The 26,256-nt window shown below is 41.9% G+C and overlaps 2 protein-coding genes across 2 annotated transcripts; one reads left to right on the forward strand and one right to left on the reverse strand.

The window, feature by feature from the left end:
* Positions 1-5,301: 5,301 nt before the first annotated feature.
* Positions 5,302-16,672, reverse strand: LOC4330942 (protein TONSOKU-like). The gene is given in 21 exon segments (XM_015768573.3): positions 5,302-5,907; positions 5,987-6,104; positions 6,189-6,252; positions 6,254-6,357; positions 6,503-6,623; positions 6,708-6,774; positions 6,865-6,969; positions 7,083-7,194; positions 7,794-7,906; positions 8,074-8,197; positions 8,303-8,403; positions 9,181-9,300; positions 9,775-9,922; positions 10,571-10,828; positions 10,987-11,024; positions 11,129-11,571; positions 11,658-11,756; positions 11,929-12,020; positions 12,174-12,350; positions 13,508-14,305; positions 16,291-16,672. Coding segments are annotated over 21 exon segments (4,014 nt in total). The 5' UTR covers positions 16,591-16,672; the 3' UTR covers positions 5,302-5,395.
* Positions 16,673-19,810: 3,138 nt separating this feature from the next.
* On the forward strand, positions 19,811-23,751 carry LOC9266758 (uncharacterized). The gene is made up of 6 exons (XM_015769308.3): positions 19,811-20,198; positions 20,271-20,417; positions 21,972-22,037; positions 22,143-22,301; positions 22,668-22,925; positions 23,044-23,751. Exons 3-6 carry the CDS (start codon positions 21,977-21,979, stop codon positions 23,520-23,522), a joined length of 957 nt encoding a protein of 318 aa, XP_015624794.1. The 5' UTR covers positions 19,811-20,198; positions 20,271-20,417; positions 21,972-21,976; the 3' UTR covers positions 23,523-23,751.
* Positions 23,752-26,256: the final 2,505 nt, after the last annotated feature.

The following is a 26,256-nucleotide window of genomic DNA, read 5'->3' on the forward strand; positions in this document are numbered from 1 at the left end:
CTAATGGGAGTTCTTCAACCCATTTCTTGTCGTGTGACATGAGCCTGTCGTAGACGCGGGTCTTAATCCCTTGTAGTACTATGCCGTTTGCCCTCTCGACTTGTCCGTTGCTTTGAGGATGAGAAACCGAAGCAAAGCATATTTTGACTCCCAGCCCGATGTAGTAATCCTGGAAATCGGTGCTGATGAACTGGGAGCCATTGTCGGTGATGATGCGATGCAGTAGTCCGTATCTGCAAAATATCCCCTTGATGAACATGATGGCGTTGTCGGCCTTGATTTCTCCCGTGGGTACCGCTTCGATCCATTTAGTGAATTTGTCGATCGCCACGAATAGGAACCTGTAGCCGCCTTGTCCTCGTGGGAATGGCTCGAGTATATCTAGCCCCCAGCACGAGAACGGCCAAGTAAGAGGGATGGTCTGGAGCGCTTGTGCAGGTAGCTTTGTGTGCTTGCTGTGGAATTGACAGGCTTCACACCGCTGGACCATGTCGCATGCGTCTTTGAGGGCGGTTGGCCAGAAAAACCCTTGTCGAAAAGCTTTCCCGACCAATGTGTGACCGGCGGCATGTGACCCACAGATTCCTTCATGTATATCGAGGAGGAGGTGTCTGCCGTCATCGGATGAGACGCATTTGAGAAGTACTCCGTTTGGCGCTTTCTTGTATAGATCGTTGCCGATCATGCAGTAGATTTTTGCTTTACGGGTTATTTTCTCGGCCTCTGCGTCGTCCTCAGGCAACTCTTCGCTGTTGATGAACTTGATCAGTGGGGTGCGCCAGTCATCTGTGGTCTCGATATCGACGATGGCGTGTTCCGCCTCTGTGACCTCCGAGCTGATGTCGGGGGCGGCTGTGTTAATCTCGCCGATGGCCTCTTTCACTGATGGCTTTGTCAGGATGTCCAAAAAGGTGCCGGGCTCGAGTGGTTCTTGCCTGGATGCACGTCATGCTAGGTCGTCTGGCTCGATGTTGTCCTTGCGGTATACGTGTCGGACCTCGATCCCATCGAACCTTTTCTCCAGCTTCCTGACCTCTGCGAGGTACTTGGATAACTCGGGGTTAGAGCATTTATAATCTTTGTATACCTGGTTGGCGACTAGCTCGGAGTCCCATTTCACGATCAGTCGTTTGACCCCAAGTTCAGCTGCTGCTCTTATCCCGGCGAGTAGTCCTTCGTACTCGGCTGTGTTGTTGGTTGCCCTGAATTTGAGGTGGATTGCGTGCTTGAATTGATCTCCGGAAGGAGATGTCAAGACGAATCCTGCCCCTACTCCTTGGCTGTTGAGTGCACCATCGAACGCCATTGTCCACGTTTCGTTGTCGATCTGGTTGTCTGATTGGTTATCAGGCATAGTCCAATCGGCTACAAAATCGGCGAGTACCTGGGATTTGATGGCTGTTCGTGGTACAAAGTGGACATCAAACTGACTTAGCTCGACTACCCTTTTTGCAATGCGGCCGACAACGTCTTTGTTTCTCACGACTTCACCGAGAGGGAAGGAGGAGACAACTGTGACTCTGTGGGCTTGAAAGTAGTGGCGTAGCTTTCTTGATGTCATGATTACCGCGTAGAGCAGCTTTTGGATCTGTGGATATCTGGTCTTTGCGTCATGGAGAGCTTCGCTGACATAGTAGACTGGTCGTTGGACTTTCTCTCTCGACAACAATGCCAGTGCTGACGGAGTATGGCGTGGCGGCAATATAAAGGAATAATTCTTCATTAGGTTGGGGAGCGACGAGTACAGGGGGATTTGATAGGTAGCGTTTGAGTGCAATAAATGCCTCTTCGGCTTCCTGTGTCCATACAAATTTATCTTGCTTCTTTAGCAGAGCGAAGAAGGGTTGTCCTCGTTCTCCCATCCTAGCTACGAACCTGCTTAGTGCTGCCATGCATCCGGTTAGCTTTTGTACTTCCTTAAGTCTTGTGGGTGACTTCATGTTCTCGATTGCCTTGATCTTCTCGGGATTCGCTTCTATTCCTCTGCTAGAGACGAGGAAGCTAAGCAGCTTGCCTGACGGTACTCCGAAGGTGCACTTCTCTGGGTTGAGCATGAGGCGATATCGTCGCAGGTTGTCGAACGTTTCCCGTAGATCGTCAATCAATGAGTCGCTTTTCTTGGTCAACGTCTGCGCCGGCGTTGTTCAAGGCTGCATCAGTACATTCGACCTCTTGGATTGCTCTAGTTTGGATGATATATTTGCCTACCTATTTATCATATGTCTCTGTTAATCTAGTCTTAGCATATCAATTTAGCTCTATCGGCTGCTTCTCGTTTTAGGGTTTATGCCGGTATCGGCTAAATCGCCTTGCTAGATTAGATTAGCTTAGACATCTACCACCCTGAAAACTCAGTCAACAGCTTGATTGTCTAGATATTATGTTTCTTTTCATACTTAGTGTTGCATCAGTTAAGTTTGATCTACTAAGTCGTGCTTAGAACCATAATATCTAGCCTGCTTCTTGACTGCCAATAAGGGTTTCATCGGGGTTTCAGCCGATGAGTTATCTGGACGTTGCATCGGCTTATAAGGATTGTATACATGTTGGATTTAGCCGATGACAACAAAGGTTTCACTGTTTAATCTAATCTGTGGATTTTATGACATCGGACCTCCAGCCGATGTATGCTTTGACCTTCGGATCAATGCTTATTCTATCATATCATTGCTAGCCGATTGGTTTATATTGGATTATGTTATTGTTATATTATATTATTATCAGCCGATTGCATTTATATCATCATCTATATTGGACATATAGCCGATCGCTTAAACCCTATTGCTATCGGCTGGTATCGGCGTCGGCTATTATCGATATCGGCTGAGATTGCAGCATCGGCTTGTCAGCCGATCGGCTGTTTTGTTTATTATTTGCATATCTTGTCAGTTGCAAGATCAAACTGACTGGCACGCCCGCATCTCATCATATTTGGACCTGCACTGGAGTTAAGCAGATCTCCCAGACCGGTGTGTTTGATTTTTTTCGTCAACACAAATTGGCACGCCTAGTGGGACCACGAATTTTATATCCACATGTCTGAAGAAGAAGTCAATGTCAAGATCATGGTCACAATGTAGAATTTAACAGAGGAACAAAGGCAACAGATGAAGCAGTTTGTAGCTGATTTTCAAATGCGTTGTCTTCAATGTTTCATCATGACACCAGAAGGGCCAACTCAGAAGACTCAATTTCCCAAGCCGATAGTTGAAATACTTCAAGATACAGTTGATGACGCAGTTCATCGCGCATTGTTTAATCAATCTGGAGTTTTGGCGGATACATTACAAAATTTGATCAAAGTAACAGTTGATGAGTTATTCAGAAAAGCCAGCTCAGGGAGCAGATTGAAGAACAACAACAGCATCGGCTCGGGGGGCAGACACATCAATGTCAGCATGATGAGCTATATCAACAGTATCGGCCAGAAGAATCTCAAAGATATCAGAATATAGAAGATTGGGCCGATAGAATTGCAAAATTAGTAGAGGAGCAGTTTGGAATTAGACCTAAGGAACGGATCCATATGTATCGGCAGCCATATCCTGAATGGTTCGATAGAGTTCCACTTCCACACTGATACAAGATTCCAGATTTCTCCATGTTTTCAGGGCAAGATGATACATCTATACTTGAACACATCAGCCGATTCTTACTGCAATGTGGTGAAGCATCGACTGAAGAGGCTCTGAAAGTTAGGTTTTTTCCATTGTCTTTGACTGGATCGGCTTTCACTTGGTTTTCATCATTACCATCAAATTCTATCAGAGGATGGGCCGATCTTGAGAAGCAATTTCATGACTACTTCTTTGCTGGATTCAGCGAGTTGAAGCTTTCAGACTTAATATCAGTTGAGCAGCAAAAAGGAGAATCGGCTATGGAATATATTCAGAGATTTCGTAATGTCCGCAGCCGATGTTATAGTTTGAGCCTAAGCAATGAACAGCTAGTAGATCTTGCATTCCAAGGATTGTCAGCACCTATCGGAGATAGATTCTTTTGCCACGAGTTTGACAGTCTAGCTCATCTAATGCAAACAATATCGGCTCATGAAAGCCGATTGCACGAAGCAAAGGAAGATCGGTTTTGGAGTTATCAAGACAAGAAATTTTGAAGCATGAGTTCTCATACTCCAAAACTGGGGGGCATGTGTTAACAGTGAAATTTGGTAAGCCCAAAGTTACCATCGGCTTAGAGTCAGTATCAGCTTCAAAGTTCTAGAATCAGCCGATGGGAGTCAAGTCGCCACGATGTCGTGTTCATGGTGGAGTCGGATCAATCAAAGGAAGCTTATCTAGAAGAGTCCGAGTTCAAGACCGATGCGACATGACAGTTTATCTATTAATTAGGCATAGTTTGTTAGTTTCATTTTATCTTTAGGAAAGTGTGTTTAGTGTCCGATAAGGACTTTATATTTTCCTTTTTAGTTTCTTTCTTGTCCGACAAAGACTGGTTCCTTTTTAGTTTCTTTCTTGTCCGACAAGGACTTGTATCTCCCTATGGGTATAAATATGTACACCCGGGGTCTATGTAATCTATCTCTACGATCAATACAATTCGGTGCATCGCCACCCTTTTACCTTTTCTACTTTATTTTATCGTCCGGCGGGACTTGGCACCTGACGCGGGGCTGCATCGGTGTTCGATCTCCGGCGAAGGGGTAAGTCCAATGTTCCGTCGGCCCAGGCAATTGTATCGTCTGCGCCGGCGTTGTTCAAGGCTGCATCAGTACATTCGACCTCTTAGATTGCTCTGGTTTGGATGATATATTTGCCTACCTATTTATCATGTCTCTGTTAATCTAGTCTTAGCATATCAATTTAGCTCTATCGGCTGCTTCTCGTTTTAGGGTTTATGCCGGTATCGGCTAAATCGCCTTGCTAGATTAGATTAGCTTAGACATCTACCACCCTGAAAACTCAGTCAACAGCTTGATTGTCTAGATATTATGTTTCTTTTCATACTTAGTGCTGCATCAGTTAAGTTTGATCTACTAAGTCGTGCTTAGAACCATAATATCTAGCCTGCTTCTTGACTGCCAATAAGGGTTTCATCGGGGTTTCAGCCGATGAGTTATCTGGACGTTGCATCGGCTTATAAGGATTGTATACATGTTGGATTTAGCCGATGACAACAAAGGTTTCACTGTTTAATCTAATCTGTGGATTTTATGACATCGGACCTCCAGCCGATGTATGTTTTGACCTTCGGATCAATGCTTATTCTATCATATCATTGCTAGCCGATTGGTTTATATTGTATTATGTTATTGTTATATTATATTATTATCAGCTGATTGAATTACACTGACGAGCCCTAGTTAATTTACTGTGGTAATAATAATATTTCCAGAGAGCAACTCTAACCTGGTGTTTGGGGATGTCGACCAGGCATACTACATCTGCAAGTCTCTTCTGCAGCAGGGCTTCAGGCCGCAGCAATTCATCCCATCCACCGCAAAATGTACCACCTCCTTGGCAACATGTCTGCGAGCCATTCCATCACCTCTAGGGCCAGAAGCCCAAGCAGAATACAGTGACTGGATATCCTCTTCCGACAACCCGTTCCGACTGAGATCGAGCACCTTCAGTTGCTTTGCAGAAATGATGGCATCAGCGAGTTCTTGGATGGCATGGCAACCAGAAGAGGAGTTTCTCTGGCATGAACTTGCACAGCTCCCATCTGAGCCGGTCGCTGCACGGGTATCCTCGTAGACTGCCTCTTCGTCTTCGCTATCCGGCACCTCCATCTTATCAGGGTCTATGCGATCGTTCGCTTCAGCATTGGTACGTTGGTTTTGGTCAGTACCTGGTGATACATCCTGCGCGTCTTCATCGTACTGCAATGTTCTCTGTAGTGCCAGGTTTGTGTTCTCAGCAATGCGTAGTTCCTCCAATCGGTCATTTCCTGAAAGTAGCACGAGACTTTGAGGTTGAGGCAGAAACTTTTCATATTTGTTAATTTTTATGTAGTGGTCGTTCCTCACCTGCTAGTGCTTGAATAATGCCCACGATGCCAGCAAGCCCAAGATTGCATCTATCAAGGGTGAGAGATCTGAGACTGCATTGGGGATTCGAAAGCAATACCCCAATAGCTTCACATCCCTGCACCGTACGGCGTAAGTCAAACCATTGGGGTTACCAGAATTTGTATAAGTATATCAAGGCATTCGAGAATAGGAAGGAAACCTCTAGGGTAAAAGAATTTCCTCCAAGGTTCAAGTCAATAATATTAATTTTAGAAAGATTTCTAGAGTTGTGAGAAATCAGGAGTTGTAAGCCCACAGTTGGATAAATCCAATCTCAGCAATTCTTGTGATGCACAGGAGAGTGCCTCAGTAAGCTTAGTTGCCCCTCCCTACAAAAAACCAAAAAAAAAAAAAAAAAAAAAAAAAAAAAAAGCTTCATAGATAAGAAGAATGTTGTTTGTACAATCTGAAAATACTTTTTTTTTTGTGGGGACAATCTGAAAATACTTAACCATGCGTGGGAAGCAGACTCACTGATCCAATGTTAGTTCCACCTAGCAGAAATCCTGATAAGCATGAGGATTGTGCAAGTAGACACAGCTTATCAGCCATTAACTTATTCAGTTTTATACCAGTCAGGCTTAGTTCCGAAAACCTGCAGTGATGATGGCTATCCATTATTTCACTGCACATCTATTCCCAATAGGTATCAACAGTAATTGAACAAATGTTAGCGAACCTTTTCAGAGAGGCAAGTTTGGAGAGAAGGCTAAGCATTGTATTTCCAGAAATTGGATTGTTGTTTCCTGTCAAAAATATGAAAGTTTGAAACATAAGAATGTTTATGAAACATATCTGATAGTTTCAATTATGCAGAGCAGGAGTAATAAAAGTACCTAAGGAGAGATGTGAAAGGACAGACCCTTCATGCAGTGCATCTGCCATCTTCTGAACTGTTCTTGATGTGATAGAACATTGCTCGACATTCAAGCTGTACAGTGCTGTTACGATATGTAAACAGAAGACACATTCTATAAGAGGTAATTAAAAGCTGGTGCCATCAAAGAAAAAGAAGGCTGGCGAAAACACAGAAAGTGCCAAAAACAGTACCTACCTTTGCACTTCTGTAGGACTGTGAAAAGGTAAGAACCGCATGCATCTGTGAGGCGATTCCCAGACAGATTAAGTACTTCTAATCGATTAGTCATAACAGCACACTCACATATCTGTATTAGTAAATAAGGAGCAAATGATTTCAGAATTCTGTTCCTAAAATGAACATGTGCCTGAAAGCAAGACAGCTTATTTTGGTCTGATAGGCAGTGAAAGAATAGTTTGTTCTGATAAAGGGGTCAACCCTCCAGTTTCATCAGAGTATGGAATTAGAACCATCCAAATGGTTTCAGTTGGTTTTAACAGGATCATTGAGATTTGCGACTAAGAGGGACATCCAATCTCAATGCAGAAAATCAACCAGTACTTGTTATAGCACATTCCCAGTTGAGTCTAAAGTAAGTAATGGAGTATAGCTTTTAGTGATCTAAATTTCTCAAACAGTAAGACTAAAGAGAGATATCGCAAAAGTTAAATTGGTTTTCAACAGGAATTCTCCCAAAGAATTAGTAGACATAAGGACTGCCTGTAGTTCGGGCCTTTCTCGGCCTTGTTAAAAGTCTTATGGAACATCTCTCCCCAAGAGTCAAGTTTTCCTTTTATTGTAGAAGAGGATCCAGTCCATTTTAATGTGCAATTTTTTTGAGCTTTCAAAAGCAGAAATAACCTGTAGTTTCACTTTGATAAACAAGTTTAGGGATAGTAAAAAGACCTGAAATAAAGCAGTTGGACCAAATCGATTACAATGTAAATCCAGTGTCAAGCCACCATATGTTTGGCTTGATGAAGAAAATATTTGTTGAAGCCTCTCAATTGTTTGGTTTCCTGCAGTTCGTGAACATAAACTTTAGTCATTGTAAGAGCATAGAGGAATTAATATGATACACACACATTTAGCTTGAACTGGCTTTCTGTGATGTCGCCAAATCATTGGTGCATAGATTACATAAGACAAACTAGGAGAAGAAACAGATATACTGGAAAAAGCATACCTAGCATATTATGGGAAAGATCCAACACAGCTATTGTTTTATGTAATTTTAGAGCATCAAGAAAAGGTGTGATCGACAGGTCTTGGAGTCCACAATCAGACACAATAACTTCATCTTCAGAGACCTGTCAAAAAATAGAAAGGCATGAACACTTTGACTCTTCAAAAATAATAAGCCACTTTATAACATTGTCAATCAAATATGAATGATACAAATCTAACAAACTTACTTCAAGATTATATAATTTCTTTAAGAGCTTCTTGTTTGGCGCTTCTGATAACTTTGTGCAGAAATCAACATACAATTTCATCAGCCGCTTTGGCACCCAATCTTCATTATAAACATGGTATATCAGATGAGGTATAACTATAGGAAATATGTACATTACATTTCAGTGCGACGCATTGGAATGCAATAGAAAGTTTACCCATGAAACCAAACACCTATACATGGAGTTTAGTCCATATACAGACCTAAAATGGTATCACCATGTGACAAACATATGCACACCATCAACATTTAAAAACACATACATAATGCAAAAAAAAAAAAGCGGTAACTCCAATACTTGATTTTGAGCAGAGAAGCTGAAAGCCTCAATTAGTGAGTTCATATGAGAAGCTTGGTTTGGAGAAGATTTGATGCAAAAATTAGATATTAATATTATACTAATATTTAATAATGACAGTAAACCAGCATGATTTATCCCCTTTTTACTAGTAATAATCATTTTATGTAATGATAGGATAGGAAGGATTCTGAAGTTAAGATAAACAGTAGTTTGCCAGAGATTTCTGCTATTCTGTTTATTGGGCAATCTCTTCTGAATCCCAATGTAGTAACTTTTCTCCTTAATGCAATGATACACAAATCTTTTTGTGACTTCCTTAAAAAAAATGAAACCCACTGTAGTAGGTTAGTAGCATGAAGAACAAACCACACTGATATTGTACTGTACTCAGTTCAATCAATGACTTGATGTCCTTCAATGCATAACAGCATATTACATGTCATCAATAAAGAAGGAAAAATCACAGTGATTACCAATACTAGCATTGATGCAACAATAGCAGTTTTATCAACACAGATGACTACAGGCAACCATACCATCAATAACAACATCAATGGACTTCTGTTCAGAGGCAAGTTGATCAATATAATCTCGTGAGTCTGTGTCATCTAGTACCTTCCCACAACACTTGAGTTCCCCAATAATAGGCAACAAACCTAGCAAAGCAAGATAAATGTAAGTTCCAACAGAAAAGAAAAAGGAAGTTGTTCCCGAATAATATGGAACTGCAAGTAACGTAGAAACTAAGCCAGCACAACTGTCTCCTGCATCACACTAGGCATGCATGATTTATAGACATAGCTGAAGTAATCATGGAGTAAAACCCATAAACATAACTCATAAAAGTTATTGAAAAAAGGCAATGACACATGATTGGCATTCTACATTCTTTCAACAATTAAGACTGTACAGTAACTACAATGACATGGAAACAGCTTCAAATAAGTTTTACAACCCTCCACCTACCACAATTTAAATTAAAATGAAGAAACTATGTTCTATTTCACTGATGAGAACAGCAACAGCAAAATCACCGAATTGCAAATTTGATCCCATTTCTAATGATAAAAAGTAGTTCACAGTTATTAAATGGACACACCATGTAATTTACTGAAACTAAGGAGACAAACCTTTGGACCTCTTATCATCAGGAATCTGAAGATAGTACACGCATGCCACTTCAACTTTAAGAGACTCAATGCTAAAGGCACCCTCACGTGTACATGCATTTGCGTCCAAGTAAACCAAATGTTCACCAATTTTGAACACCCAGAACTTCTGCACGTTAGGATCAATCATATTTCAATAACTGGAACAGTTGTCATAATCAATGATAATGTGACTAAAACCCTGGATAAATCATTTGAAACATAACTTCAATATTGAGAGAAAGGAAACATTTAGGTGAACATTAATCCTAGGTTGACTACTTGACTCAAATATGATATGAGCATTGTATGAAGCTAACTCCAAAAGAACTTGATAGAGGTTTTGACATGTGGGGTCCATCCAACATGGTAGAAGTGATACACATAAAGGGTGGTAGCAGTATCTTTTGATGGTAGGTCCACATGTCAACGATCTACCAGCGGTTGATTTCTTTGCCGGTATTTGTTAGTGAGCTTCAGCTACACATGGTAGCTTATCCTAAGGTTTATTTGGTCCAAACCTCTGGCCCATGTCACAACAAAAAAGAAATATGCCTTCCCAGAATTAATGTTAGATATCAGAACAGAAAATGTTCAGTTAACATATTCATCTCTTCTAATGTATTTTAGCATCTTCGTGAACATTTAAAGTTAACAGCCAAGGAATTCATAAAGGATTCTCTAAAGGAGTGTTTTAGTAGGAACAAAAGCAATGGGAAAGAATAGTTGATGCCTGCTTTTCATGAGCATGGGAAGACAGGATTAAAGAAAAACTTACATGATCAGCATCTGAGGATTGAAGGCCGACAGCATTTTGACCTTGGGGCCGACTGTTTGATGCAAGTGTACCAACCTTGGAACCACTCGCTGCTGGTTTGGACACAGATAACTTCCCTATGCTAGAAGCTCCTAAATCTGGGCCATCATTACCATGACAAACAGGACTACCAGATTTGAATGAACAAATACTTTCCTCAGCAGGGCAGGGAGTGCAGACACTGTCTACTTCTCTGGTCTCAATGGGATGAGAGGTATGCTGCAGATGAACACTGATTATCAGTTTCCAGTGTTTTGTAACAGTAAGTTCTTGTCAATATCTAATGGAACAAATGAGAACAATTGATGCAATGCAAATAATGAATATCTTAAATTCCTTCCAATAACAAAGTTTTAAGGGATTATGTATTGTATAACCTGATTTCTGTTTCTGTTTGCTGTATTTGCAATTCGCTCTGTTGGACACAGAAAAAATGTATCGCACAATTAGAAGAAAAATATTTTGTATTCCAACGGCAACTACTGAAAGTATGGTGTACTCATAAGTCAAGAGGCACACCTGAGGTAGACAGACTATCTGCTCGACCAGTAAGTGTTCTTTTTGACTGATCAATTTCAGGAGCTTCTTCAGCTTCATCATCTGATATTACAACTCGAACACGCTTTCTACCATAATGGTTGCTAAATGATTTACTTACATCTTCTTCAGGGCTCTCATCCATGCCACATGACCCATCAACATTCTTTGTACTACTATGCATCTTAGATGCTTTGGTCTTAGAAGACCTACTTTTATGAACAAGTGAGGCAAGAACAACATCATCATCAAATTCCTCAGAACTATTATTTGCAATATTCCCATCATTATCCTCTGTATTGAGGATATTATCAGATACATTGCCATCTTCACTTTCAGTTTCTGAGCAATAGTCACTAACTGTATCCCTTGCTTCATGTTGATCAGACATTCTCTTCAGGTTGTCTATTTCTTGCTGCAGTTTTCTGAAGTTATAGAATATATTTTAGAACAGGTTTTAATAAGTATATTCCGTACTTTATTTGTGCAGTGTATGTGCTCAGTGGCTTACTTCGCTTCTTCAATGTTATCAAATCTGACCATGTGACTGTAATGCATGTTTTCAAGGGCATCTAGTTGCACGTTTGAAAGGCCACCTTTCACAGCAATTCTGAATACCATTAAAAAGCAAGTATCAGAATCCAAAGGTGGCATTAAAACGCCCCAATGGAGAGATGTATACACTCAGTAGAAGTCTGGAACTATTATCAGATAGATCACACGAATGCAGGCAAAGGACAATATTGATATGGAATTACAAGAGCAAGGTATAGAGACATTGCCTGTATGCTTCTTCATAAGCTTGCAACGCACCAGCCCAGTCACCACAAGAATCAAGAACATTCCCAATGTTCACTTTTGCTAATGCTTGACCCTAAAATTGCACATATCCAAGGTGAGAGAGATTCAAAAACTGGAAGCTCCAAGTAAATGAGTGCAAGGAGGAAAGTAGTCTTATTACTAGGTAGCAACTAGCAAGCATGCCACATGGCAGCATGTCCATGAATTTAAGGACATGTAAGCTCACCTCCAAGTTTCCGATTGATCGATACATATTCCAGCTTTTCATGCACCATTTACGAGCTTTGCTGAAGTTTCTAAGCTTTTGGTAAGATTCTCCTATAACCAAAAGAGAGTCGCTCTGTTTTTCCTTGTCATGGAGTTCATTTGCTACCCTCTTTTGTCCTTTCGAAAATTCCTTGAGCTGTGGGAAACAAATAGATTACATGAGAATGAGACATGTGTTCTTCTTTAATCACACCTCAGTGCCTTGTCTACGTTATCGGGGGTATGCATATTCATATTCGACCTGATCTTTTTTTAATTTTGATTTTCATGTGTTCTATAATCTCAATCCCAGAACTCAAGAAGTACATGAAGTGAACAATTCATTTTCCAAAACCTAACACCATAAAATACACCAAACAGAACTCTGCATCGTGGAGTTTTATCTAGCTCTGATAATGATGGCCAATTTCAAACTGTTGGTGTGACAGGAAAGTAAAGATCATTCATTGCCAATACTGTACAAGTGTACATAAGTAATAAGTTTTGCAATGATCATTCAATATTGGTTCTTGTCATCAACAACTCTGACCAAATAAGATAATTTACTAAAGCATTTTCCTTTCAACAACCTGGCATTAAACATAGCTAAAAACACTACAAAATTGAGCTATTGTTTCTTTACATATTTCCTTCTCTTCCATAGATTCTACTAATCGTAGCTGGACTCACTTAGGATGCTATAGTTAATTAAGTTTATGGTTAATCTCAGTTGTCCAACAAGACACATGGGAATCAAGATGACTATTGAAATATTTGTAAGACTTGTAAGCAATTATGTAGAGAAAAACTCAACCAGACAGTCATGTGTAATTACAACACTGTGTTGTGTTCTACAATGGAATATAAATAAATAACAACTGAGCATTTCATGTTAATACTAAGTATAATGCAAATGCAGGCAAAAGCCTACATGTAGTCAGCACATAATTTCATATGGGTAAAGGAGTTAGTGCAAAACAAATTCAGCAGAGTTGAAGCTTCAATAATGCAAGCACTGAATACACATAGTTATTAGTTAATGCATATTAAGTTCTAACTCCAACAATAAGCTTCAGAAAACATCGATACTTCCATCAGGCAAAGCAACAAGACACTATTCCCTGAACCACAGAACAATCCCCCACAATAAAAGACTGAGGAAGTCAACTTTACGCATTAACTAATGGAATAACGCAATCAGGTTCTTTTTCTAACAAAAACAGTAATAAAATAAGATCATAAACAGAAAATAGATCCAACTTTAAAGTTAATATTTGTGGCTAAAGATCACATAGTTAGTTACCCCTCACTTACTTTTGGCCATGCAGTTATCATCCTTGCCTTCTCCATAAGATTAGCCAGCCAAGCATACTGCTCAAGGAGGAGCTTCCTCTCTTTAGATGTTCCACGAGCATTAGAAGTGTCTCTGGCAAGCTTTTTCAGCTTCTGCTCGTATATCTTCATTTCCTCAAGTACTTTGGCTGCTTTGGTAACAGTTTCAATATTCTGATGGATTTGGTCCATTAGTGCATCCTCATCTTCCAAGCACTTTGTTATTTGAAGAGCTTTATTGTAACAAAGCTTTGCATCTTCATACTTTTGAACACGGGAATGGACCTCCCCCAGATTTATAAATCCCTTTGCCTCGCCTTGAGTATGGCGTATTTTTCTACATATCTCTATGTCCTTCTCAATATGGCCCTTGGCTCTGTTCCAGTTGCGTAGTTCAATATAAACATTACCTAGATTGTGATGGAGCCTACTGCGAGCATCGTCATACTGGTGTACCTCTTCCTCATCACATATCTTCAGACCCTGAACAAGTAATTTCTCAGCTTCTTCATAATTATCCAGTTCCAGTTCAAGCATGCCCATATTATTGTACGCATCAATAAGCTCCTTTAGGAAGAGAGACTTCTGAGACGATGGATTCTCCTTTAGAACCCTTGCTAGCTTCATGGATGATTTGAAATATTTCTTGGCATTCCGAATGGCACTGTGATCATTCTCAGATCTTAGAAGGATCTCATAGTAAGTTCTGCCAAGCTGGGTGCTACCTCTCTGCTGCTCAACAAGGTCATCAGCCTCCTTGGCAAGTTGTAAGTGCTTCTTCTGTGAAGAATCAAAACATCAATGAAAAATAGAAATATGGATTCATGTAATAGAAAGAACATACATCTACTTTGGGTTAACAAGAGAATTATGTTGAGTGTTAGAAAAATAGCCAACAGACGACATGAAACAGGAGATCAGCACTTAATACCATGAGTTGAGTGAACAAAATACTCCAAATGATCAGATTTGAACAGGGGTACTCGTAAGTCTATAACAGGCCTGAGTACACACAACACATGCTAACAATTAGGCATTCCCCCTCACTTCACATAAAAGGGTATCTGATTCACATGGTTGGCACCTCAAAGGTTTACATGCAAATTTGATCCGACTAAACCAACCATATGGGTCAAAACCCATAGGCGAACCTGAGCCAGATTGAATAAGATCACCAACTAACCAAACATGCAGACAGTGAGTGCAAGATTCACATTTTTTTTCTCATTTTGGTAATACCACACAAATAAACAGCAGAAAAAATATACATCTCAACACTGGCCATACCCGAATCCATAACAATATAAAATGTATAGTCCAGCAAATGATCCAACCATTTGTGTACATTTCTACAAGCAAAGTCCACCTTAAGTTTGACAAAGTAAAGCATAATATCAAAGTGTTGGAAATTTGGTCATAATTCGGCATATTTTAATCCAAAATAACAAGATAATAAACATGATATTTACAATGGGATTTGATCCAGTGAAAGTGGTGAATGTAATCAACATGAGCATGCTTAATGTAGAATAAGCATCAACAATCACATAATAACACAATGTTGACATTGCGATGAACATTAACAGTAAAACTTCTAATTGAAATAATGTAAGAAGGTTATACCCCAAGAATGGTCCTCCGCTGGAGTTTGAGGCAGTATTGCCTCCATTGGTGTTGACGGGAGCCTCCTTCTCCTTGTATCCAGTGTTGCCGTTGTCTCCAGTGTTCGACATATTGGTGAAGGTGAAGTAGATGTTGACGAACAGTGAGTAGTCGCGCCTTGCGCTTCCCAAAAACATGATCGCCCGCCCGTCCGTACAAACGTCGCAGCAGCACGTGGTTTCGGAGGCCTACTCTCCCAACGCGTGTGCACACACTCGTCGGGATGGGATTACCGTAGCAGCAACAGCGTTGGAAAATGGATGAAAGTGTGTCTCACTATTCTTGCGGGAGATCAAATCCATTCTCATTTTATAAGAGAAATGGAAGATGAAGAGTAAGAGTCATGGAATAGGAAGAGGAATAGAGCAACTAATTGTCATCAACTAGCCATGAACCATCCTCCACTACACAACCATCAACCAACAATCAATTAGGAGTAATTGATGTAAGTTACCAATGGAATAGGAAGAGGAATAGAGCAACTAATTGTCATCAACTAGCCATGAACCATCCTCCACTACACAACCATCAACCATCCATCAATTAGGACTAATTGATATAAGTTACCAATTCCCTAATCAAATGGATTAATTCTCAAAACTCTTCATCCCATTGATATCCCATAAAAGAATGAATACACATGAATTCCTAGCATAATGAGCCTTAGAATTTATTTGATTTAATTGATTTAAATGGATCAATTACCCAATTAAATCTAACACAAAGTATATGCAGCTTAATCTGATATTCAGCTAAACATTCAAATACTTGACTAAACCATTTATATACAGATGCAACACCAAATGGCCCAAAGCATAGTGGGCGTTGAGATGAGCAAAATTCTCTGATACAGTGGCTTCTACAGCATACCTTAGCACTAACTCACACAGAAACAAACTATAATTGCATATACACTATAAAATGGGACAAACCATAATGCAGATTGGTACTACTACTAGCAAATATTTGTTTGCCGGCAGACCAAACAACTCAATGCGGAAATTCTACTACAACTTAACCTACACCTGCCTATAACGACTCAGGCATCAGAAAACGTGATCTGATCATATGCGTGTGATGCGAAATGGAAGGATCGTCGTAACCTGGTAGGTGAGGGCCTCGGAGGAGTTGCCGAGGCGGAGGTGGACCTCGCCGAGCGACTGGCAGGAGGGGAGGAGGTGGCGCTGGGGGAGGTACTTGACAGAGACCTCGTAGTCGATCCGCAGCCACCGGAGCGCCTCCACGTACTCCCCCCGCCGCTTGTGGATGTCGCCGATGACGTTCGCCCACCGCGCCTCCTCCTCCCGGTTCCCCTCCGCCACCGCCTCCCGGTACCCCCGCTTCGCCGCCTTCAGCTCCTCCTCCTCCTCCTTCTTCCACCGTCCCCCGCCGCCGCGCCCCATCGCCGCCGCTAGGGCTCCAGCTCCAGCTCGATTTTCCCCTTCCTTTTTTCTCGTGCGGATTTTGGGGATTTCGAGTGGGCGCAAAATGGAAGCGAATTCTCCCGCCAAAATATTGGGGAAGGCAAGGCACAGGCACGGCACCGCGCCGTGTTGTTGGGCTGCGTTTCTGTGTGGGCCTTTGGTGAAATGACAACGTGGGCTCCAAGCTATTTTGGGCATTTGCAATTTTGGGCCCATAAGAGAAGCCCTCTAAATAATTCTATTTTTCATGAATCCATGCGCTTCAACCGAGCATGGAATAATTCTATTTTTCCTCCCTCATCTCTAGCCCTTGATTGAAGCGCATCCCTCAACTGTAAAAACGGGTATAACATCTCCCCCAACTTCAAAAACCAGTTCAAATTAACTCCTTCACTGGTTTTGGAAGCGGTTTTCACCGACGTGGCAGGTTGACTTGGTCTAAATGTATTGACGTGACAGCCTAGTCATCAAAAGAGTTAAAAATAAAAGTGGTACCACATGTGGGGTCTACCTGTCATCCCCCTTCTCCTTGTATTCTTCCTTCAGGTTTGGGGGCGACGTAGAAGATCTCTTCTATGCGTGGTGACCGGCCGGCGGGGGTTCTTGGATTCGGTCTGCACGTACGTGGGTGGATGACTGGATGCTGCCGTGGACGTGGAGGAAGGAGGTGGAAGCGGCGTGGGCGGTATGCAGGGAGCCGCGTCCAATCTTCTCGACGCCGGAGCTCACGCATTCTACCCTGCTGTCGGTGCACCGTTCTCATTCTTTGCTTCTGCACCAGCTGTACTGCCCGCAGTCGCCGTACCAAGTCGTGCCGGTGCTGTCGCCGGTGGCCTTGCCTGTGCCGCCGCCGCCGCAGCCGGGGTTACTGGTATCCGCGGCCGTGATGGTGGTGGACGGTCCGGCCAGCTGCGCCGTCGTGCTGAGCCTAGTTCCGCAGCACGCGCCGGAGGATGAGATCGCCCGCGCACGTCTACTTCTTCGATCTCCGCTCCGCCGAGCACGCCATTACAGGGTCCGTGAGCAGCAGTGCCGGCTTGGCTAGCTCTACGTTGCCGCCAACATGGGACTGGCCCCACGACGACAACCGCAGGTTCGTCCTTGGCCAGGCTGTCCGGGCCCACTTCGTCGCCGCCTCCACCATCCCTGACGACGATGGCGCGCGCTAGCCGGGGATCCGCCACTTGTGCTTGGGGCAGGACGGGGACACGCTCCAACGGCGGTAGGAGGAGGAGTTGGGGCGGCCGAGACCGATGGGGGAGAAGAGTGAGCGACTGGCCGGGCGGCGACTCCCCCTGCGCGCGCCGGCCGTCCACTTTGCCCCTCGCGTGCTGCTGTAAGGTGAGAGAGGAGGTAGAGGAAAGAGAGAGAGGAGATGTGAAGAAGATGATAGGATGGAAGAGGTTATTGACAGGTGGGGCTGTAAGCTGATTCAATAGGGATGAAACTACCTCCCAAACCGTGGAAGGAGGCGATTTACACGCCTCTTCTCGTGCTAGCACAACTCAACGTCTAGCTAACTGCATCTACCTTATATAGACAGATTGTAACTTTTTTCTTCAAACTTTTAACTTTTCTGTCGCATCGAATTTTTTTACACATGCAAACTTTCAACTTTTCTGTCACATCGTTCCAATTTCTTCATACTTCTAATTTTGACGTGGAACTAAACACAGCTATAGGACATGTTCGGCTAGCCTACCTGCAGCAGTTCAAACCGGCTGCAGCGTGCAGCCAATTATAATTGTCCTAGCGCCTTCGAACAGCCACCATACCCTGTGTTTTAAAATAAACAATCTAATATATGATGTGATATTTCTAGCATTATGAATATGCACAAATCCTTATCTAGTCCTTTACATCGTATACTAGGTTGGTTTATTCAATGGTGGAGGGAGTATAAGCTTAGAGCATGCCCAGCAGATCATCTATCTGGCCATCCATTATGTGTTTGGTGTATGGAGGCGAGAAAATAATACTCCAGCAGAGTCTCCATCAGACACACCATTTTTAGATGTCCTCCAAACCAAGCACTCCACAAGTCAATTTTAGCGGTTTTCTCTCATCACGCTATCCTCCAACTACTCAGCTGTGTGGGTCTACGGTAAAGAGGAGGTGTATACCGGAACTCGCGGTGAAGATCGCGGGAGTAAAGGCGATAGGCGAAATATTTGGCAGGGTCGCAGGGAGATTGCCAAAGTGCCGCACCGCCCTCAACCCACACCACTTGTGGCTTCTCCGTTCTCACTGCTGGTTTTCTTTAGGCAAATGATGAGGCCCGTAACAACTAGATTCATCTTGTTTTTTTAAAAAAAATAAATGTTGTGAATCTTAGGTTCTTTAAATCACAAGATTAAGAAACAGGGGAATAGAAAAATGATAGGATTTTCAAGGAATACAAGTGCAATACAAATAATTGGAAAACATAGAAAAAGCACGAAAAATTATCCTTTTATTAGACCACGAGAAAAACACATAAACTGGATGAGAGAGATCGGTAGATTTAAAGGAAATTTTCCATGAGCCTGGATCACATGTTAAAACTTCTCCGAAACTTGTGCGGATCGAGACATTCCTTAGAATTTTTTATAGGATTCAATAATATCTAAACGGTGAAAAAAATCCTATAAAATTGTAATCCTATTTCCTATGTTTTCCAAAGGACCGTATCCAACGCCAAAAGATCACGTGATACGAAGGAGATAAATTACGCACGTCTAATATATAATGCTGGGGATTTGGTTCCTTAGAAATTTAATACTGTGATGTCAATTACTAGTGGTTTTATTTAAATTGGATCATTTCTTTATACATGAAATTCAAGATTTGTAGGGTGTATTCTAAAAAGCCACAATATACGCCTGGATCCGCTGTAGCCTGTAGTACGATGGCAACTTAAACAGTCACAACATGTCTGTTTGATATGATTTTAAGTAACAGGGTCATCTGAAACATTTTTGGCTAAAAAAGTTACTGTGATTTTACCTAGACAAGCTACTACTGTAGCGGAAGATCTGAACGCTTGATGTAAAAATAGGGCCGAGTTTAGTTTTAAACTTTTTCTTCAAACTTTCAATTTTTCCATCACATCAAAAAATTTCATACACACGTAGAGTTCTAACTTTTTCATCGTATCGTTTTAATTTTATATAAGAACCAGAACCAAATAAATGTCCTATTCTTAACTGCAGCACATCTCAATCCGTCCGGACCCATCCATTCCCCGTCCCGTTGCCTGCCGCGCAGCGAGAGACATCCCGTCCTCGTCGGCGCCGCTCCCCTCCCCTCCCACCGTCTCTCCTCGCACGTCCCCCTTTCCTCCCGATCGCACCATCTCTCCACCCTCCCCCGCTCCCGTAGTCCCGTAGCTCTCTTCCACGGCCCCCTCCCGACCGTGCCATCTCCCCTAGGTGGCGCTGTTGGTCGCGGTTCTTGAGAGTTGAGACGCACGCGAGCTGTTCGACGTTCTGCCCAGATGGACGGGAACCGTAAGCGCAAGACCGTTGACAGCGACTAGCATGGTCCTCCTGTCAAGAAGGCCTCGACGGGCACGCCCGGTGACTCCTCCTTTTCCCAGTTCGGCGGAGGTGAGTGCCCAAGAACATCCGTTGATGACTTCTCGTTGGGTGTTGGTGATTCGACTTTTTCTTGGATTTCAGTTGCCGATGGACGGAACGTCACCTGGACGGCACCGAGCACGACCGCTGTGCCGATGGAGTCTATAGGACGGATGGATCGTTCGGCCACCCCCAGTCGCCTAGACGGCAACCGCTCCGCAGGCGCGTCCGGGCCCCTGCGCATCTGAGGTAGATAACAAAGGAAAATCCAGCGCGCCTTGTTCTTTCTTCCAAGATCGAGTGCACCCCTGTTCTTTCTTTCTTCTTCGTACTCCTGTGAAGCAGCTTTTGTTCTGAGTGTCCTACTCGCCATTTACTTGTCCCGGTTGCATATGTTACAATTCAAAAGGCTATATTATCTATGTGAAAATGGTTTGATTTTGTTCCTAGCAATGTTGTATTCAAATTGTCATGCAAAACATTTATTACTAGTTTGTAGTACTACTATTTGTGAGACTGCCCCCTCTGAATGCTGAGAGTGGATTAAAGTGGACTTTTTCCTCAATTTCTATGCTCTCCAGTTTATAAAGAATGCCTGAGGTTGCAGCTAATTACCTCAGGCATCTCTATTGTTGTTACTTTATATTTGGTTCATTAGCACAGTGATACAAGTTGAACCTTGGATGAATTTTCATATTTGCTAACTGTGTTTTTCATTTCCCATCTTAACTTGACAAGTTATCCGTGACACACACTTTGCTGCATCTTTGGCTTCCACTTAAAATGGCATTTAGTGTATTCTTGTTGTTTGTGCCCTTTTATATGTCCTCAATGGATGTAACTACCTATCTACATTTCTACTATTTTCCTTCAAAAATATTTTTGCTATTAATATTGTTGCTCTAGAAGGTTTTGTTTGTGAATTGCTCCTGATTAGCATGCATTGTCAGTAAGACTAATTGTGCTGTATTTGTTGTGGGATTCTAAAACATTCTATATCTGTTTAATCTGCTTTTGATAACATCGGCCTAGCAAATACACTATGCATTTTCTATTTTATTTTGATTAATGAATTAATTTGTACCCTGCTTTAGTCACGCCTCATATGGACAGCATGATAGCTGAAAGCCACAACTTTAGAAATCTGCTTGACTTTTGCCTTGTTTGCTTGAACATGATCATGAGCAGTCTCTCAAGTAACACTCACTCTTGATAATAGAAGCAGATGCCTACTTAACAATTTAGAAGGCCCTTTTATTTTTGTATTTGTGAGACTATGCCCCCTCTGTATACTGCATTTGTTGGTAAATACTGTGTAATTTGTTGCGTCCGTGTGCAGTGGCGGAGCCAAGGCCCAGCTACCACGGGCAATGGCCCAGGCTCTGCCTGGCACATGCAGCTGTGCATCCATAGATTAACACTTAATTAGCTTGCTAATTACATTGCTTAGTTCACTGCTAGGCCGTATGAAGCAACTCCACATCAACACATATGCTTAACACAAACTTATAAAGCAAATGCTCATGTTAAAATGATCTATGAATTATATAGACTTGTATATTCTTGGTTTGTTTGTTAGGTTTACCCGAGCTCTTAAAATTTTTTGAATCTGCCACTGCCATGTGGATATTTACGTTTCTGATTACCTAGGTATCTTGTTCTGTCTGTTCTGATAGTATTTTGTATATCTTCTACATTACACCTAGTGGCTTTGTCAGCAATCAGCATAATTGATAGTCCCATTTTTCTGTGTATATAATCGACTAACTTCAGTAATCCTTCTGTTTCTCACTATCACTTAAGAACCAATGCCCCTGCTGGGAAACAGCAAGCGCTCTGTGGGCGCATCCAGGCCCCTGCGCATCCAAGGTGAGTACCTAATCGAGCGCGCCTCTTGCCCTCTTCTTTTTTCCAAGATTGAACTCCCCTCTTCGTGCCATTGTGAAGTTGTTCTTCTTGGTTCTGGTTGGTTAGCGGAGAGCAGCAGTGAGGAAGGCCGCGTCGGGCTGGGGACACCTGCACCATCACAACATCCGTTGCCTGGTGGCGCACTCACCCGTCGTGTGGATACCTCCAATCTCCAGGAACCACTGCCCACCGCTGTGTCTAAGCTACCTTCTCAGGACAAAAATGGTGAGTGTTCTACTCGCCATTTGCCTGACCTTGGTGCATCTGTTACAATTCAGAAGGTCCTTTTATTTTTGTGAAAATGATTTGATTTTGCAGTTAGCAATGTTGTATTCAAAATGCCATGCAAACTTGTTGCTAGTAGTTTGTATTTGTGAGACTACGCCCCCTCCGTATGTTTCATATGTTGGTAAATACTGTTTAATTTGTGGTGTCTGTGTGACTATTTACGTTTCTGGTTACCTAGGGCTTTTGCTACATTGAATTGATCAATGCTCATCACTGTCACTTGAGAACAGATGGCCCAACTAGTTAGATTATAAATTATTTTCACTCAGTTCATTCTTACCTGAAATTAACATTTTGCTGCAGCTTCTGTTATTGTGATAGTTCCCGGATGGTCTTCTGATGATAATAACTTCTCGGAGGCAGTGAAGAAACTGTTGTTTGGCCGAATAGGGGCAGACCACTCAGTTGATCAAAAGGTGCCACCGCCAGCAGTGAGAACAGTGATTGTACATATCTTTGGTAGATATGGACCATATCTAGCTCGTCATATGGAGGGATTGACTGCGCAAGCCCATCTTAGGCGTCAAGAAATGACATTTGAACCAAATATGTGCCACAGAGGTAACTGCCCGTAACGGAACTCTGTGAAAAGACTCTTTATTACAAAATTGAAGGCTAATACTGTCGCTACTGGTCTTTCTCATTTATTTTCTTTTGGTTCAAAATGTTTTTTTTTCAGGTATAATCAAGGAGAGAGTGGATGAACTCTTGGAGCCAGCGAGGCCTTCCTCTCCGAAGTGCTGTTCTTGCGATCGGCCTGCTGACTGGATAACATCATGCTGCTCGTTGATGCTATGCTCGTATTGCATGCCGGACAAGTTTCATCAGAAGCACAAGCGAGGACATAGCCGGGAACTCTGCCGCGCGCAAGGTGCCATTGGCCTGCTCAATCCCCGGAGTCCGTTGGAGGAGGAAACGAGGTACCTGATGAAAAATGACATGCTCTGCAAGCGAGAAATTATTCTACAGGTTGAGGACGAGGAGAGCGGGAGAACACGGGAGTGCGACATTTTCGTGCTCAGAAGCATGTTACCTCTGGCTGACCTGTGGAACAGGAAGCGCTTAAACAGGCTATTCACGTGTGGCTATCACATGAGGTGGAATGGGGTGCTCGACGAGCTCTTCAGAACGGAGAACAAGCTATCTTTCATGAAGTAGCGAGTAGTAATAGAGGCTTACGTTTGTTCTGTATGCGATTACTAGAACCGTTGTTCAGTAACTCAGATCTGTTTTCTGGTACCCTGCCTTTTGGATTGCTCTTCTTTTATTGTCTATGCGATGTTATTCAGCTTGCGAATCTTGTTGAGACATGTAACCGTTGCTTACCATTGCTCATGTTTTCTGGTAGCTGAGCCTTTTGGATTTTAAGGTCCGGAAGTTTGTCTTACTTTGATCGTATCGTTTATGTACAAAGTTTCTCATATAAAAAACCATATATCCAAGTTTTCAAACTCTAACTTCGACACCAAACACTGTCAAACCGGACGAAATTAAAATTTGAGAGAAGCATCAAAGTTCCACAACAAAAAATATATGCATGCCATGCATATATTTTTTTCCCTTCTTATTACTTAACACTATTGCGTTTGTTACAATTAAATCTTCACAAAAAAAAATCTTACATGATTATATTACGATAAAAATATTTATGTTTGTAAATTACTTTTAATATATACGTAAGTTACTTTTATCATATATATAAATTACTTTTAGATTTGACTAAATTACTTCTTATACTTTCATAATGCTCTAAGTTGATTATTTTTATTATTGCTTTTAGTCAATTTTATAATTTATGGACTTTAAATTTAATTTTTAGATAGATCATATTTTTTTCCCTACAACGAATTTACTTCTAATGTTGTAACAACTTACTTCCATTTTATGCTAAGTTACTTTTATGGTTTATGTAAATTACTTTTACACCTTATTAAACTAGTTAATTTGCCCCTGCTAACACTAAGGTGTCATAATCTTTTCTGATGGATTACATGCTAGCAAAAATAATTTACCTGTTATCCATCCAATTGAGCTTTAATTCGATCTATGTCGCATAATAAGGCAAAGTACAATAATTATATTGCCTAAAAATATTAATTCAAGATCGTCAATTATCTAATCACTTCAATACCAATATATGAGACAATATGCATCCACACAAAAAAGGTGAGGATAAATAAAATATTCCAAGCAATTCCACCGCTTCTCAATCATGGTACCGATAATACACAGTATTAACACATATTGATATAGTATCATGTAACTGGCAAAATCTAAATAACTAACACACTGACACCACTACAGTACAATGAACACATTGAGTTATGGAAACAACAGTCATCACTTCTTCCTTTTTTCCATATCTCTCATTCAGTCAACCATGATCCCTTTTAATTTGTAGATCTTTATAGACTTCTATTTTGTTATCCTCTCCTAGAGTAAGATGTGTGCATCCTTACAAGATCAGTAAAGATCAGTGCTCTCAGGGTCATTTGCTTTCGTAAGACGCAATTTATCTACACACTCTTAGAGTGATTGTCAAAATAAAACACTTTAGTAAAAAACAATTAGTTCTGTAAAGAAAAATAATTGCCTAGTGCCGTTCAATGAAAAGTCACTCTAGTGCTGTTTTCCGTTAAAAAAAATTAGTACCAATTCTAAATCTAATGGGTACTTAAAAAATTTTAGGTACCACGGTAGAAGATCGGTTCTGCTCATGGCCTGCTGCCTGCGAAATGTAAGGTCTTCCTTTTGTGGCTCACGGCGCAGGCGCTGTACGTTGTTGGATCGTAGATGTCCTGGTCAGCGAGTGTGGAGATTATGGGTACCTCATATCCACACGGCATAGCTATCCGACTAGTCATAGAGGATAGCTTATATCTATGGAATATGTAACCGATCATGACTTGGGTATTACGTTTCCTTTTATATTATGGAGCGGCCTAAAGTCCTGATTTGATAATATTATAAAATAGATTTAGGAAACCGATACCGTATTGGTTAAGGTTTCTATATTGTAATCATGCCCCCCATCCTATATAAGGTGGGGCAGGAGGCCCTCTAGGGGGCATGACACAAACTGATCGTCAGATCAATATACACCCGGCGGATTCAAATCCCCAAACAGGAGTAGGGTATTACCTCTCATCGAGAGGGCCTGAACCTGTCTAAATCCTTTGTCTCCGCATCCATCCACTTTCAGGTCTCGTGCGCTACCCCCTTTTCATATTGCCGAAAATTTGTTTCGACAGTTGGCGCGCCAGGTAGGGGTTGCGTCGAGTTACCTGTCGACAAGTGCGATGGAATCAACTTCATGAGTCACCGGCTTCATCTTCGCTTCGGGAGTTTTTTCGCCGACCACTTCAACATGCTCCTGCTCTTCGACTCGGATCCAATCTAGCCGGGAAGATCAGTCTCGACATGTTCGATGGATTCAATTTCCACCGCCGTCAATACCTCCATGGAAGACCTCAGTTTAAGATCAAATACCATATACACATGCCCTGCCGCCGTCGGAATCCGATCATTGCCAGGACGAGTCCCACGCCAATTATCCGTTCGGCCTAATTTCAACTCAGCTGCGATTAGCCAGACGCACAACTCAGCTGCGATTAGCCAGACGCAGAACGACGAAAGGCAGTCATCTATCCAATCGGAATAGTAATCGTGTGCGATTTCGCCATGTATACAATATACATGCATGTAGCGGAGTCCACTGACAACAGATTGATCTGGAATCATAATTAGCAGACTTTGCAGCACGTGTCTCCAATTACTGAAGCACCAGCATATATACTATCGTTATTCCCAGGCAGATTTGTTTGTTTTGGGAGCTTGGACTTTGCCGCCATGCATAGGCAACGTTGTCTAATATGGAGTAATTAAGATTCAT

This window comes from Oryza sativa, chromosome 2 (genome assembly GCF_034140825.1).
Source record: "Oryza sativa Japonica Group chromosome 2, ASM3414082v1".
Taxonomy (NCBI): domain Eukaryota; kingdom Viridiplantae; phylum Streptophyta; class Magnoliopsida; order Poales; family Poaceae; genus Oryza; species Oryza sativa.

Coding starts and splice junctions, on each gene's coding strand:
- LOC9266758 (XM_015769308.3), top strand. CDS start 21,977: ATGCCCCTGCTGGGAAACAGCAAGCGCTCTGTGGGCGCATCCAGGCCC. Junction 22,038..22,142: donor CAGGCCCCTGCGCATCCAAG/GTGAGTACCTAA, acceptor CTGGTTGGTTAG/CGGAGAGCAGCAGTGAGGAA. Junction 22,926..23,043: donor ACCAAATATGTGCCACAGAG/GTAACTGCCCGT, acceptor TTTTTTTTTCAG/GTATAATCAAGGAGAGAGTG.